Source organism: Columba livia, chromosome 2 (assembly GCF_036013475.1).
Source record: "Columba livia isolate bColLiv1 breed racing homer chromosome 2, bColLiv1.pat.W.v2, whole genome shotgun sequence".
NCBI classification, from domain to species: Eukaryota; Metazoa; Chordata; class Aves; order Columbiformes; family Columbidae; genus Columba; species Columba livia.
Window position 1 is genome coordinate 126,012,154 of NC_088603.1, and position 14,806 is coordinate 126,026,959.

The following is a 14,806-nucleotide window of genomic DNA, read 5'->3' on the forward strand; positions in this document are numbered from 1 at the left end:
ATAGTTGGAGGAAGAAATAGCTTAGCATCCCAAATAAAACACTGCAGTGCACGTTCATTATTTCAGTGAAGTCGTTGCAGTTTTTGGCAACCCCATAGGAAACTCAGACCCTTCAAAGAAAGTCCGAGCTAAAAACCTAGAAAAAAAACATCTCTAGTTTAAAAAAACAAAGAAAAAAACAAATCATTCAACGGCTCTGGAAATAAACCGCAAGGAGCTCACATCTCGCATTACAACCAATACTAAAAAGATAACCTCGATAATAACCGGCCATAAACCTATAAAACGTTGTATCTTCTCGTCACCGCCACCGGTATTTGGCAGCAGGCGGGGAAGGCGCGACCGGCGGCTGGGCCGAGGCGGGAGCCGGAGGCCGCTCGCTCGCCCCTGCGCCGCGATCCGGACACTCTCGGGGGCAGCTCCGCCACCAGCCCACCCCCACCACACCTCTCCGACCCGCCAGCCCCCTGCTGCCGCCGAAGGCAGGCCCTGGCGCCCGGCAGCGGCGCGGCGGGAACGGAGTGGGGCCGCCCGCCCGGGTGGGGGACCGGCGGGACGCGGAGCCGGCGCAGACCCCGCTGCCTCGGGGAAGCGGGAGCCGGCGGGCCCGGTGGCGGTGCTTACCTGCGAGAGCTGCCGGGGGTTGGGGCAGCCGAAGAGCGCGGAGCTGGAGCTGAAGCTGATGGCCCCTCTGCGGCTGAGGACGTGCTGCGGCACCGGCCTGTCCAGCGGCAGCACCGGCAGCTGGTAACATACTTCCATTGAAGAAGCCTCCGTGCGCCGACCCGCCGCAGGGCAGCGGCCTCGCCCGCCGCCGCACCTGCCTGCGCAGGGCTCGCCGCAGCGGGACGGCGGGGGGAAGCCCGCGGCGAAACCCCGCGGGGGCCCGGCGCCTCCTCACCGCCCCCGCACTCGCCGGGGGGTCGGGCCGGGCCGCGCCGGGCCCCGGGCCTTTGTCCTCCGCCGCCAAAGCCCGGCGGGAACGGCCGCCGGCAGCGAGGGGGAGGCGGCGAAGCGGGACGCCTGTGTCAGCGCTCGAGGCGGCGAGTCCCGGCCCGGAGCCCGCGGCCGCCGCCGCTCCCTCGGCCTTGCTGCCGCTGGCGGGAGCCGCTGTCAGCCCCGCTGCCCGGCGCCGCGCATGGAGGCGAGGCTGGCCTGGGGGGGCCGCTTTGGGTGAGACACAAGCCGCGCTCGCCCCTATTGTCCGGCACGGCCGGGAGGAGGAGGCGCCGCTGCCGCACAGCCCCGCTCCGCCGGGGGGAAGGGGCCGGGCCCTCGGAGAGGGGACCCAGGGAGGAGGAGGAGGAGGAGGAGGAGAAAAAGGAGGAGGGAGCGAAGGAGGAGGATGAGGAGGAGGGAGGAGGATGAGGAGGAGGGAGGAGGATGAGGAGGAGGGAGGAAGCCTTCGCCCCGCCCGCCCCCACTCGGAACAGCCCCGAGCGCACCGGCCCGGGAGGAGGCACAAGCCCGACGGACTGCGTGGGTCGCGCGACTGGCGACACGCAGAGCGTCATCACGTAACTACCCACTCTCCCCTTCCTCCCGCCCGTGCGCAGCAGGGTGGCTTGGCCGCGCCAGCGGGCCCCGCGCGCATGCGCCCTCCTCTTCCCGCCTTCGGCGGGGCCGGGGCCGTGGCGGTTGGGCGGGGGCGCCGCGCCCACAGGCGGCAGCGCTGCCCGCGCGGACCGGGAGGCGGCACCTTCCTCCCTGCTTCCCGCCTTCCGCTGCCCCGGCCGGCTGAGCACGTGCCGTGCCCGGCGCTGCTCGGGCGAGGCCTGAGGGGCGGCAGCCGGGGCGGGGGGCGGCGGAGGTCGGAGGTGCCGGGCGAGGAAAGCGGCGCTGCGCGGGGATGACTTGTCGTGGGCCCCGCGCTTCCTGTGAGCCCTCGGTGTGCCCTGGCCGTGCCCGGGTGGGCGGGGGCGCCTCGCTGAGGGGGCGGCGGTGTTCCGGGCGGCGGGTGGCACCGCTCGGTCTGTACGGCCGGGCCCGGCGTCCCCGGCTTGCGTGGCTACTCGAAAATCGAACACAGAAGGAAAGATTTTATTTAAAGAGCATTATCTGTCAAAAGCAATACACGGGGGAGTTCACGTTTGAATCTGTGGTGCTCATTGCTTTAGAGCATGGAGGCACATCTCTTTGCAAGATGAAGAGTTAGAACGGTGTTAATTTCTCTTAAAGTAAAAACTGAAATTCCTGGCAAGCCACACAATTCCAGGAATTGACCTTTAAGGAGGAAATAGGATAATTCATGACGTGATCTGGTCCATAGCTGTGTAGCTCACAGTAGCAGAGACACTTTAGCTTTGCTTGGTTTCTTTAGGAGTAAACCTCCCTTTGTCTTTCTGCAGCTGCTTTTTTCCCATCCTTTCATCTCTTTTATTTCTCCATCATAAAAAAAATCCTAAATATAGCGTGATAGGTAAGGGAACAATTCTGTTCTTTGAATAATATATGAAGTGCCTGTACCTGCTTAAAAATCAGATTTTGCAAAATGATTCATATTTAATTTTGCATTATACATTGTTCTTCTCAGTGCTTGCTTACTGACAGAAAGGTTTAGATTTCACATGATAATGGTTATTTATAGACAATGACATGGCTTTGGAGGAACCCATTTGGAAAGAATAGGTGGTTTGTGTGGAGGATTTTCATCTGTTTGAAGTAGCTGTAGAAACAAGAAGTTTTATAGATGTGGCTGACGGCCATTTTACTCTGAGCTACAAGGTTAACAAACGCCACCTTGTTCTTTTGCAGAACTGCAATCTACCTTGTTTCATGGACAGCCCCAAAGACTGATGGACGCATCCGAGAAAACACTGGATCAGCTGCCTCGTCTTAAAAGCTCACTTCAGCTGGATTTCTCCCATTTCTTGAAAAAAAATGTCACAAACATTTACCATGTGATTGCTTAATATATCCATGCAAGAATTCAAAATATATAAGCACATAATTCATAGTAAAATAACACACTCCGTATTTTTTTTTTTTCAGTAAGTAAGGTATGTTGGGTTTTCTCAGCATTCTTTGACAGTTTACTCATATTTGGCCTTCTTACATTAAATCAGTGCTTCATTTAAGCTACTGATATAGCTCCACCAGCTTCACTGGAGTCACAATTTCCCTCCCCCATTTTTCAACATGACCTTTAGTTCTTTCCTATTAATAACCAATCAGTTTTCTGTACCCTGGTAGGATGGTTTTTCACTCTAGTCAGTCTTAAATTCAATTTGTGAACAATATATCATGACTTGTAGGGAAAAAAAGCATATTCTTACTTTCACTGAATATATATGGTGTATATTTTAATCCTACAGGGTCAAACTGTAAATAAAGATTATTGATAATGTGTTTTACAGTTCCTATCAGCTCTAGGTATTTTCCATGTGACTACTTGAAACTAGTTCATTAAGGTCATGTTAGTGTTCCGTCCTTAAATAACATAATCAGCATTTTCCCTCCCTAATAATCAAATTATCTTTGATCTCTAATTAATGTTACATAAACATCTTTAAGGAATCTGAAATACAATGAAGTAAGCAGAAGTTTTCCAGGTAGTGACTGATTCTTCAAGTGCTCTGCTTTCAGGACACGAATTTCTATTTTTAATAATTACAGAAGTTACTAATGTGAGCCAGGTGATGATTTATTGTATGAGTTTACAAGGAATAATTGCAGAGGATTTGTTTTTTCTTTGCTCACAGCTCTCAGAATCCCCCTCTACGCTTAATTTAAGACTGGAGATTTACTGGCAGATTATGTCTTCCAGAAACAGGGAGTGACTGTGGAAACACGTGAGCAAAAGTCGGTTTTGAATGCAGCTGCAAACTGTCTCGAGTTTAATAGCTGTTCAAAGGCAGCTTTTCGTAACTCCACTGAAGATATTATTGGGAATAACAACATGAAAAGGTGATTCTTCTTGTGCTGTTGTTCATTCTTCGATGCATTTCTAGAAAACTTGCTGGAGTGCACACAGTTGAAACGATCTCAGCCATGAAAGTTCTGTTTTTCTCGGTGGTTACCTTTGCCTGGACAAAAATCCTCACACGACAATAGCATTAATATGACTAAGGGCGTCAGTGTCAGCAGAAGCTGGTGGATAAAGCTTTTCTTCGTGTCATTTTTACAGGCATAATAACAGTTGATGTGCAGAATATTTTTAATGTCAGAGTGGGAGGATATGAGAAGCCCAGGTGCAGTTTCAGAGGTGCAGCTTGCAAGTTTAGTGGGGTTATGAGAAGCTGAAAATTCACAGCTTTTTGTGTTGCTGATGGAAGTGGGTTTGGACCCCTACGAACAGACAAAACAAATGTGTTGCACGTTCGCAAGCTGAACCATTTCTCAACATACCGTTCAGCGTGCAGAACCTGGTAGCTTCCAGGATAAGCTGTTGAGCAGCAATCGCCCATTTTGTCCACAGAAAATATAGCGGTTTGTTTTGATTTGGTTTTGTAACCTTTTTTTTAACATTTTATTTGTTGCCCCAATACCTCATTAAAATTGCACATCCTTTCTAGGTTTCTTTATACGTAGGTGTAATTACTGTTTTCAAAATGGTCTTAACAAGGATTTTTTTAAAGCAATTTTGACTATTTTTAAAAAGTTAAGCAAGCAGTCCTATAATTAGTACACTGAGATTTAAGTCTGAGTTTGGAAGTCGTATTTAGGTTCAAATGATTCCTGGTGTCCCATCTAATTCTTTATTGGCCTATTGGGAGTAAAGAAGTCTTCTGATATTAAAGCTGAGAAGTGAAATGCTGAGCTAAAATTCCAACATGCCAACTAGACTAAAGCAACAGTGTCTTATTAATCTCACCGTGTTGTGTTGTCAAAAACTAAAGGAAAGCAATTTGTTGTTTAAAGCTCAAATATGAGATGTTTCTGAGTAATACTAAAATTTTTTAGACAAAGAACATTTAAATTTTTTACAATTTCTGGTTAAATTAAAGATGAGTTCACTTCCTTGTTGTGGAAGCTTATCAGTGTGAGAAGTTGGAATAGTTGCGTTTTGGGTGTGCTAAAATTATTGGAAAATTTCTGGCAACAAAAAGGACACATTAACAACCATCTCCCTTTGGTGAATGAAGCAAACCAGAAATGGGGACTGGAATAATTCGCAGCATTTGCACTTCTGATAATTTGGGTGACTACATCCAGGAACCTAGCAGTCTTTCTCTTGCACTTTGGCTTTTTTACTATTCTATTTGAAGTGCCATTTTGTTCTATTATTCCCCTCACAAGAAGAGTTAAGTTGAAATAAATAGTAACTATGCTTAGAATTAACAAATACTTTCAGAAGATCACATTAGGAGTGAAAATGTATACTAATTAGTATTCAAATTAAATTACTCCATTATATTCCAAGTAATTGTTTTTTCTGCCTTTCCAAAAGATGCTCAAATGTACTGCTTCAGTTTCTCTGTTAAATTTGAGCTTCCATCAAAAATTAATCATGTATTTCATGTTTTTATGATTGCTTCTTAGCTAATTGGTGGGACTGCTCTTCTATCAAAACCTATAGCAGTAGAAGGTAATCCGAATAGGATGAGTAGAAGTCAGAGGGTTGAATATTTGCAGCAACTGATTTTTTTCCACCAAGTAGCATCCTGACATTTCCTGGTGAAGGGAAGAATGTGTCAGGGTTAACATTAGCATGATTTCTTCTTGAAAGTCTGGAAAAACATCTGTCATTCTGCCGGTCTTCCCGTTAAATACCTGAGCAAATGCAGTGAGAAGATTTGATTACTTCCAAGAGACTACCTCTGGTTTTATTTAGGTTTATTCTTTGCTAGACATTTTGTTTTTAACAATAGCAAAAAGGAGGTAGCTGGAATTCTGTCTGATTTACAACTCACTAAATTTCTACGTGCTTAATCCAATTAAAACTGGAAGGAATGTTGCCAATATGTCAACAAAAATGCAACAAAGTGATGAGAGGGTTAGTTTACAGAAATTCCTGAATTCTTTTGTCTTGACCAAATGAAAGAAAATTGTTCTTGTAAGGCAAGTGCATACTAAAAGGATTAACTCTGATAAAACTTACTTTTATGCTCAGATAAAAGCCAGCCTGAGTACTAGGAGAACATTTTTCAATCAATTTCTTAAAAGCAGCTTTGCACTTAATTAGAGGCAAGTCTCTTGTTTAAAAGTCGAGGTGTGGTTTACTGCACTAAAACACAGAAGCTGGGACTCTTAATGGTGTGGAGTGCACTGGAAATGTGGCTTTAAAATATTACACTTCTGTGCTAAGTGAGACGCTGCTGTGCAGGGGGGCCATTGCCACTCTATCAAACTACTGGCTGTTTGCTCCTACCAGTACCAAAGCTCATCGCCAGGGTAAGCCAAGAGAGTTTAGGGAGTTAAACTGGCAGAAAATGAGCTTCCCCTCCCTAAAAAAACAGAGTGAGACCCACCAGACAGCACGGCTGGTTGCAAGGTGCAGGTACGTAACTGGTGATGGAAGTGCGCCTTTTGGAGTCAGCCCCCAGTGAGACCACATCGTCTGTATCATAAAACCTCACCTACCTGGCGTAAATCAGGATTATGCAAGGGATTACTCGAATTCTAACTCAAAAAGTAATTCATTTCAGAAAATCTAGCTTTAAAATCTCACATAAAGAGGTCTTTTGGGATGTGTAACACATATTGAGATATAGAACATATATATGGAATATATAACGTATGTATGGAATATGTATATAACATGTTTGATGCAAGGCAGGCATAGCAGAATTCGCAGTGAAAATATGGGTTAATTGGCATAAAGTATTAGTGCAAAGTATGTACTTTATGCATGTTCTCACATGCAATGCTGAGTTGGGATTAGTCATGTGTCAGAACATCAGTTAAATCTACATAAATCAATACCATGTCAGCATCTTTCTAGATTAAATTACATGACTAGAAGTTTGTAGAATACTTTTTTCAAGGATAGGCCTAAGAAAATAAGCAACCTTTGTAAGGTTTAATCTCACTTTGGACTCTGAATACTTGTTAATGTAATTATTTACTAAGCAATTTAATTCTAAAATGTATAAAATCTGAATAAATATGCTATTTTGCAAATTGTTCAAAACCTGCAAACCAGCATGTTCTATAGAATATCTAAAACCAGGGAAAACCATGACATCTGCTCAGTTGTATGCAGGAGGTTTATTTATATGGTCAGTTCATTATTACACAAAATAAGTGGAAAAAAACATATCCTGTAGTTCCTGTAATTTGTGTAAAAGGACAAAAAGAGTCTGAAGAAAGATCCTGTTACTTGACTGCAGAACATGAACATTTGAGAACCAACGGGCCCAAAGAGCTTAATTTGGCAAAGAATTGGTTATGTTGTTGCTGATCTTGAACAGGCTGATCTGTGAGCCACTACGTGTCATTGCATCTGTGGCCAAGATAACCAATTCCCAAATAATGGGAGAATTGACTTTAATTTGTTAGAAGTCATAATTAATACATTGCAAGGCAATACCGTTTGCATTACAAGCGAGTGGTTAATTGCAAGATATGGAAAAAAATGTACAGCGTGAAGCTATGCTGCCAAAAAAAAAATGAATTCAAAGCACAATTGTTTTGTAATTCAATTTTCAGATATATTTTTGTTTTCTGGTCACTTTATCATGACCAGATCTATATGCATGAATGTCCATTTGTGGAAACAATTGATGAAACAAATCTTTCTAAACACTATTTGGGAAAAAGTAAAAAAATGTTAATCTATCATGCAAACTTGTTTATAATTGCCACTTATCAAATGTAGGAACAAACATCTTTTTGCATATAATTTGTAGCAACACACAAATTACATATGACTTTTACACAACAGGCAAATAGGAAAAAGAAGAATTAGTGAAATCCATTATTGCTAATTATCTATTTTGGATGTTGATGATGAAAGATGACAAAGCCTGGTGCCTAGCACCAGCAGAGGGGATTGCAATGTGAACAAACAGTTGCAGCATATACTGACTGTTAGCAAGTAATACATAATATGGATTCCGTTCTGCTCTGATACGACACACATACCACAGCAAATAATTTCCCCTTTCTGTGGTACAGACTCCACGCACACACTAGAATTCTCTACGCTGCTGCCACGTTGCAGCCAGAAGACGCCAGTGGCCAGTTTCTCCTTGCTGTAAGGAGAAGGCTTTTGCCCAGCTCCCCAGGAAAAGCTTTGCATCTCCAGGTTTGTGATTCTGGAATAGAATAAACATGTAATAGTACAAACTTGGAGAGTTAACTATTATTTGATGTTCTAGTTTCCATCTGCTAGAATTGTATGAAGCTTCCCGCATGAGCTGACGCAGGGTTAACCTTGGCTTGGGATGGGTGGTACAACAGGGCAGCAGGAGTTCCCAAGGACCACGTGTGCCTTCTTAAGTAGCTTGGATACTGTGGTGCTAGGATAACACGGTTTGGGAATCCCTGCCTGGTGTCTGTAAATTGTTTTGAAATAATATTTTGAAACAACATGTAAAATTTGAAGAGCTGTTTTTTTAAGGAAAGCAAGAAAATAAAGTATAATACATCTCCTTCCCTGAAACGAACCATCCTCCCCCCAACTTTTGAAAAAAAACCCTATGGAATTTAATGTAATATCCATAAAGTTCCTCAGTCACATAGAGTAATTTATGGAAAACTTTATAAATAAGAGCTGCAAATTATTGGGTCCTCATTTTCTGTCAATCTTGATTGTGAGCTCTGTCGCTGATTTACAGAGGGCTGGGATCTTACCTTCTGAATCAAAAGGACATTAAAAATTATTTTGTAGGTTTTATAGCAGCTATAAAATTCTTTATTGAATTCTGTGTGATTTCCATAACGTCCATAGGACTCTTCGATATAATAAATGCCTTGTAATCGATTTGCCTGAACTAAGAAATATGAGTGATGCTAAGACCTGTGAATATTTACCCCCGAAGACTGTTTTCTGGGAAAGCATAATTCTTCATGTACTGATAGCAATTACCACTGAATTTTGTGGCTTGAATTTTCAATTGCAATCAATAGATAAATCACAAAGTTGAAAAGTGCATGAAGTTCTCTAGCAGCAAATAAATGCCAGCTCTCTGTATCTTTATGATTATGTTGACCTTATTATGGAAAAATCAGCCGAGTTGGAAATAAGCAACTACTAAGGAGCCATAATTCTAATTTGGCTTTCTGGCTCCAAAGCACAGCCCACGCTTGTTGTCACAGCTGCCTGTTAGAGTTTGATCACACAGCTGGATCATGCACCAGTGACCGCTCTGCAGCTTTGGCAACTCCTTGCTGCTACACTAACTTTTTGTTTCTCAATCATAAGCAAATTAAAGCAGGCAGCTGCAAAATTATCAATAGGTTAAATACATGAGCTGTTCTCAGTATGAAATAAACAGGAAAATGAAGCTCTCCTTGGCCTTAATTAGTTCTTATAAAAGCTGGCAGGGAAACAAAGACATTTGTACACTCCTTTATTTTTATATGAGACTTGCCCAAAAGAAAAACCTCAGACATGTAATTTCCTTTTTTTTTTTTATTCCCCTCCCCTGCTTAATGCTCTCAGTCAGAGGCTAACCCAGCACCCTCCCTCTAAGGGTAGAAAGAAAGGTGGTTTGGCAAGGGGTTACGCTATGTCTCTTTAGTGCAGATCAGGGCATGTCTTGAGGAGCCTGCACAAGCTGTTTCCACAGTGATAGGCCACATTTGGTATTTACTGTCTCCTGTACAGGTAATTCATCTGCAGGAGAAGCCTTCACCAAGCGCTGCGGTTCCGCAATCATTACCGCTGGCTCTGGGCCATGCCACATCACCCAGCAGTACAAATTTGATCTGGATCAGGTGTGGGCACATGATTACATTTTTGTCAAATTAGCAGAGCGCTTCGTGAGGATTTTATGCCGCCTGTCTGCTTTTATCCTGGTTGCAGAGGAACACGCGGTGCCGGAACCACAGAGGGTTAGGGCTGTGTGGGCAAGCGATGCCTGTGGTAGCAGTCATCCCGCCAGGGCAGAGTTAACCTGTCAGAGTTTTGTTTGAACAAATTGCATGGGCAGAGAGCATTTCGACAGGAACAGCACTCTGTGTCACGCACCTGTGGTACTGTAAAAGCTGGCAGCAGAAGCCTCCAAAATATTTAATATACTGTCAAACATTGGCTTGTAGCCACAGACTAGTCCAGAGGAACCTTAATTCTTCTACTTCCTGCTATTTTCCACAGAATTTACTTATGCTTCACACTGGTATGATGTTCTGGCCTCTATATACTTTTTAAGGTTCTGCTTTGTGGTGAGCTGAAGGTAATGTAAGACCTTACTGGTGCTGAAAAGGTGTGATGTCACCACTTCCATTTCACCAACTCGAGTAATTATGCCAGTCACACAGTGAGTCAGACTAGCAAGTTGATTTAACTGGAAACTAAGGGGAAAAAAAAAAAATCAGTGAAAATTTGGATTACTCCTATGCTGGCAGCCCTCAGGTTTATTTGAGCCAATTGTAAGCCCGGGGGTGATAGATGAAAGATTGGACATGAGCCATTAATTTGCACTTGCAGCCCAGAAAGCCAATTGTATCTTGGGATGCATCAAAGGCAGCGTGACCAGCAGGTCGAGGAAGGTGATTCTGCCCCTCTGATCTGGTGAGACCCCACCATCTGGCTCTGAAGCCCTCAGTACAGGAAAGAGCACCTGTTGGAGAAGGTCCAGAGGAGGCCACCAAGATGATCAGAGGGATGGAACACCTCTCCTCTGAGGAAAGGCTGAGAGAGTTGGGGTGTTTAAGCCTGGAAGAGGCTCCAGGGAGACCTTGTTGTAGCTTTCCAGTACTTAAAAGGGGCCTATGAGAAAGACAGACATTTTGCAAGGCCTGTTGCAATAGTACAAGAGGTAATGGTTTTAAACTAAAGAAGGAGATATTCAGGCTACACATAAGGAAGAATTCTTTTACAATGAGGGTGGTAAAGAACTGGTGCAGGTTGCCCAGAGGGGTGGTGGATGCCCTATCCTTGGACGGGGCTCTGAGCAACCGATCTAGTTGAAGATGTCCTTGCTTATTACAGGAGGGCCAGACAAGATGACCTGTGAAGGTGCCTTCCAACCCAAAATATTCTTTGATTCTATAATTCTAAGAAAAGAGGGAGAAAATAAATTTCTATGTTTCACTGACTGAGTTGACAGTGATAGAGCCCAGAAACTCGACCTCCTCTGTAAAGCCTAGGAACATCACAATCTCCCCACAACTCTGAGAGGACACAGAGCTCTTGGCAAAGTGTCCCATGTCCATCAAAGAGGAATGAAAAGCAGGAATGGATGAATGCAGGCATCGATCCTGTTGCCTCTCACATGCTAAGCGAGCGCTCTACCACTTGAGCTAATTCCGCAGCCCATGGCCTCTGCCTCAGGTCCTCTCCCCTCCCAGGCACCCACTCCTGACCCAGGCTGCCCTGCACCCAAAGCCTGGGCCTCCCACACACCTCCTTCTCACAGCCCCACACACCCGCTCCCTTTCCCTATGGAGGTGACTCCTTCCAAACCTCAGGGCTCAGGAGCACCATCCCCTGCCCAGGCTTCACCCAAAACTGCCTTGGCTGGTCATGTTCCCAAGCACAGGCAAGAGCTGCAGGCTGTGCAGCCCTTGAATGCAGCCAGCTGGTCAGGGCCAAAGGGCAGAGGTGCAGGCAGGTGTGTCCCCAGGCAAAAGGGCACTCCTTCGAGCCGGAGTTGAACCAGCGACCTAAGGATGGCCGTGCAAGGGAGCCTACAGTCCTCCGCTCTACCAGCTGAGCTATCGAAGGAATCCTGGGGCTCTGCCCTGCACCTCACCCATCACGCACTCATCCAATGCTTCTCCATGCACAGCACAGCATGATGCCTCTACTCCAATGTCCTGCTTACAACAACCTCAGCTTCAACGTCGCACCACCTTATTCAACCCTTTAGCGCACAGAATTACTCAGACCAACAATCTACACCTGGACCCTCTTCAGACCCAAAAAAGATCTTACCCATATCCCACTGAAACATAATCCAGTTTCACTGGGCTGTCTTTTGCTCTCTGGTCAAGCCCAAGATTAATTTGATTCATTTCCTCCGCTCCATAACCTACACCTACAAGCTGCAAGGTCACACATAAGCCTTCTGATCCTCTCTTTCTCCTGGCTGAACATTCCCACTGTCCTCAGCCCACCTCCACATGGAATTACCTCCATTCTCTGAACTTCTTAGTGGCACCCCACTGAAGTGGTTCTGTTTCTCTGATGTATTTCTTCTATGAGAGTGCTCAAAACTGGACACATTACTCAAGGTGACATTTGATGCCTGTACAGCAAAGAGGGGGAAAATAAGATCCTCTGTTAATCTGTCTGTACTCTTCCTGTACATTTCTGGATTTTTTGCCATTCTTTATTGTCCAAGTGAAGAATGAGCTACCACGGCCCTCAGAATACATGGTCTGTGGCAAAGGACATTGTGTCCAGGCAAGGGGAATGAAAAGCATTGGAGAATGCGGGCATCGATCCCGCTGCCTCTCACATGCTAAGCGAGCGCTCTACCACTTGAGCTAATTCCCCAGCCCATGGCCTCTGCCTCAGGTCCTCTCCCCTCCCAGGCACCCACTCCTGACCCAGGCTGCCCTGCACCCAAAGCCTGGGCCTCCCACACACCTCCTTCTCACAGCCCCACACACCCGCTCTCTTTCCCCATGGAGGTAAACATACCTATACCCCAGGGCTCAGGAGCACTATCCCCTGCCCAGGCTTCACCCAAAACTGATTTGGCTGGTTATGGTCCCCAGCACAGGCAAGAGCTGGAGGCTGTGCAGCCCTTGAATGGAGCCAGCTGGGCAGGGCCAAAAGGCAGAGGTGCAGGCAGGTGTGTTCCCAGGCAAAAGGGCACTCCTTCGAGCCGGAGTTGAACCAGCGACCTAAGGATGGCCGTGCAAGGGAGCCTACAGTCCTCCGCTCTACCAGCTGAGCTATCGAAGGAATCCTGGGGCTCTGCCCAGCACCTCGCCCATCACACACTCATGCAATGCTTCTCCATGCACAGCACAGCATGATGCCTCTACTCCAACATCTTCCTTCCAACAGCCTCAGCTCCAACATCACACCACCTTGTTCATCCCCTTAGCAAACCAAATCCTTCAGACCAACAACTTGAAAAACTATACTGGCTCCTTGGATATCATCATCTACAGCTGGACTCTCTTCAGGGCCCAAAAGAGCTTACCCGTATCCCACCAATACTTAATCTTGGTTCAGGATCACTGGGCTGTCTTTTGCCCTCTGTCAAGCATGAAACTGACAGCCTTTCCTCTACTCCATGTCATACTCCTACAAGCTGGAAGGTTGTAAAGCCTTCTGATCCTCTCTTTTTTCTGGCTGAACTTTCGCAGTGCCCTCAAACCATCTTCACATAGAAATACCTTGATTTCCTTTGCTTTTCAGTGGCCCTCAACTCAAGTCACTAGATTTCATTGATTTCTTCCTTGGACTGGCCATCTCAAAGCTGGACACTTTACTCAAGATGACATTTGCCATTTGTGAGCAAAGATGGAGAAAATAAATTTCTCTGTTTAACTGACTGTCCTGCTCTTGATAGAGTCCTGCACGTCATCCTTCTCTGTAAAGCCTGAGCACACCGTGATATCCTGTGGCAGTTGCACAGCCCCTGATGAGATCTGGAGCATTCAGTAGGACAGCTGATGGCTCTTTAGCGCCTTTGTGCCCCACTTTGCCTGTCCCCACATCTACATCTAGGATGCTGCTGATAGTGATGCCCTCCCTACACCTGAGGGCAGGGTGACTTCAACTTAACCTCTCTAGGAGGGTAGAAGGGGTGGGACCATCAGTGAATTGACAGGGTCTTCAACAAAGGAGGTGCCCAGAGAAGCTGAGAAGCTTCTGGACCACGTTGTAATGCCCACAGCCAAATGTGACCGAGCTATAAACCAGGCTCCCTGCCAAAGACCCCCTTTGAATGGTCTTCTCAGAGCAGTGGGGCTGTGAAATGGAGCCCTCCCCCTCGACTGGAATACTGTCTAAGGGGCACAGCATAATGCCTCTACTCCAACAGCCTTGGCTCCAACATCGCACCACCTTGCTCAACACTTTAGTGCACAGAATCCTGCAGACCAACAATCTACTTCTGGACTCTCCTTGAGCCCAAAGAGAGCTTACCCATATCCCACTGAAACATAATCCAGTTTCATTGGGCTGTCTTTTGCCTTCTGGTCAAGCACCAGAATAATTTGCAGCCTTTCCTCTGCTCTGTAACCTACGCCTACTAAGCTGGAAGATAATGTATAAGCCTTCTGATCCTCTCTTTCTCCTGGCTGAACATTCCCAGTGTCCTCAGCCCATCCCCACATGGAAATACCCCCATTCTCTGAACTTCTCTATGGCCCTCCACTGAAGTGGTTCTGTTTCTCTGATGTCTTTCCTCTACAAGAGAGCTCAAAACCGGACACATTACTCAAGATGACATTTGATGTCTGTAAAGCAAAAAGGGGGAAAATAAGATCCTCTGTTAATCTATCTGTACTCCTCTTGGTGCAGCCCTGGATTGTGTCCTTCTCTTTAATGTCTGGGTGCAGCATGAGGTCCCATGGCAAGGACCCTGTGTCCATTGAAGGGGAATGAAAAGCATTGGAGAATGCGGGCATCGATCCCGCTGCCTCTCACATGCTAAGCGAGCGCTCTACCACTTGAGCTAATTCCCCAGCCCATGGCCTCTGCCTCAGGTCCTCTCCCCTCCCAGGCACCCACTCCTGACCCACGCTGCCCTGCACCCAAAGCCTGGGCCTCCCATCCACCTACCTCTCTCTCACA

At 46.2% G+C, this 14,806-nt stretch overlaps 1 protein-coding gene, 1 long non-coding RNA gene and 4 other non-coding genes across 10 annotated transcripts in view; 1 reads left to right on the forward strand and 5 right to left on the reverse strand.

The window, feature by feature from the left end:
- PDE7A (phosphodiesterase 7A) overlaps positions 1-1,719 on the reverse strand; it is an 82,465-nt gene extending 80,746 nt beyond the window's left edge. For 2 of the 5 annotated variants that reach the window (XM_065053670.1, XM_065053662.1), the window contains exon 1: positions 625-1,717. In XM_065053670.1, coding sequence (XP_064909742.1) covers positions 625-762 — 138 coding nt within the window. In that variant the 5' untranslated portion in view covers positions 763-1,717. Of the gene's footprint in view, positions 1-624 lie in introns of all 5 variants that reach the window. The other 3 variants (XM_065053665.1, XM_065053663.1, XM_065053668.1) reach the window with 3 other exon arrangements.
- Positions 608-6,058, forward strand: LOC110361712 (uncharacterized). Its single transcript, XR_010470599.1, has 2 exons — positions 608-747; positions 2,755-6,058. It is a non-coding gene; the product is annotated as an uncharacterized LOC110361712 (long non-coding RNA).
- A 5,626-nt stretch (positions 6,059-11,684) lies between these two features.
- TRNAY-GUA (transfer RNA tyrosine (anticodon GUA)) lies at positions 11,685-11,773 on the reverse strand. The gene is given in 2 exon segments: positions 11,685-11,720; positions 11,737-11,773. It is a non-coding gene; the product is annotated as a tRNA-Tyr (tRNA).
- A 701-nt stretch (positions 11,774-12,474) lies between these two features.
- On the reverse strand, positions 12,475-12,547 carry TRNAA-AGC (transfer RNA alanine (anticodon AGC)). Its single transcript has one exon. It is a non-coding gene; the product is annotated as a tRNA-Ala (tRNA).
- Positions 12,548-12,872: 325 nt separating this feature from the next.
- Positions 12,873-12,961, reverse strand: TRNAY-GUA (transfer RNA tyrosine (anticodon GUA)). Its single transcript is given in 2 exon segments — positions 12,873-12,908; positions 12,925-12,961. It is a non-coding gene; the product is annotated as a tRNA-Tyr (tRNA).
- Positions 12,962-14,624: 1,663 nt separating this feature from the next.
- Positions 14,625-14,697, reverse strand: TRNAA-AGC (transfer RNA alanine (anticodon AGC)). The gene has a single exon. It is a non-coding gene; the product is annotated as a tRNA-Ala (tRNA).
- Between the last annotated feature and the right edge of the window lie 109 nt (positions 14,698-14,806).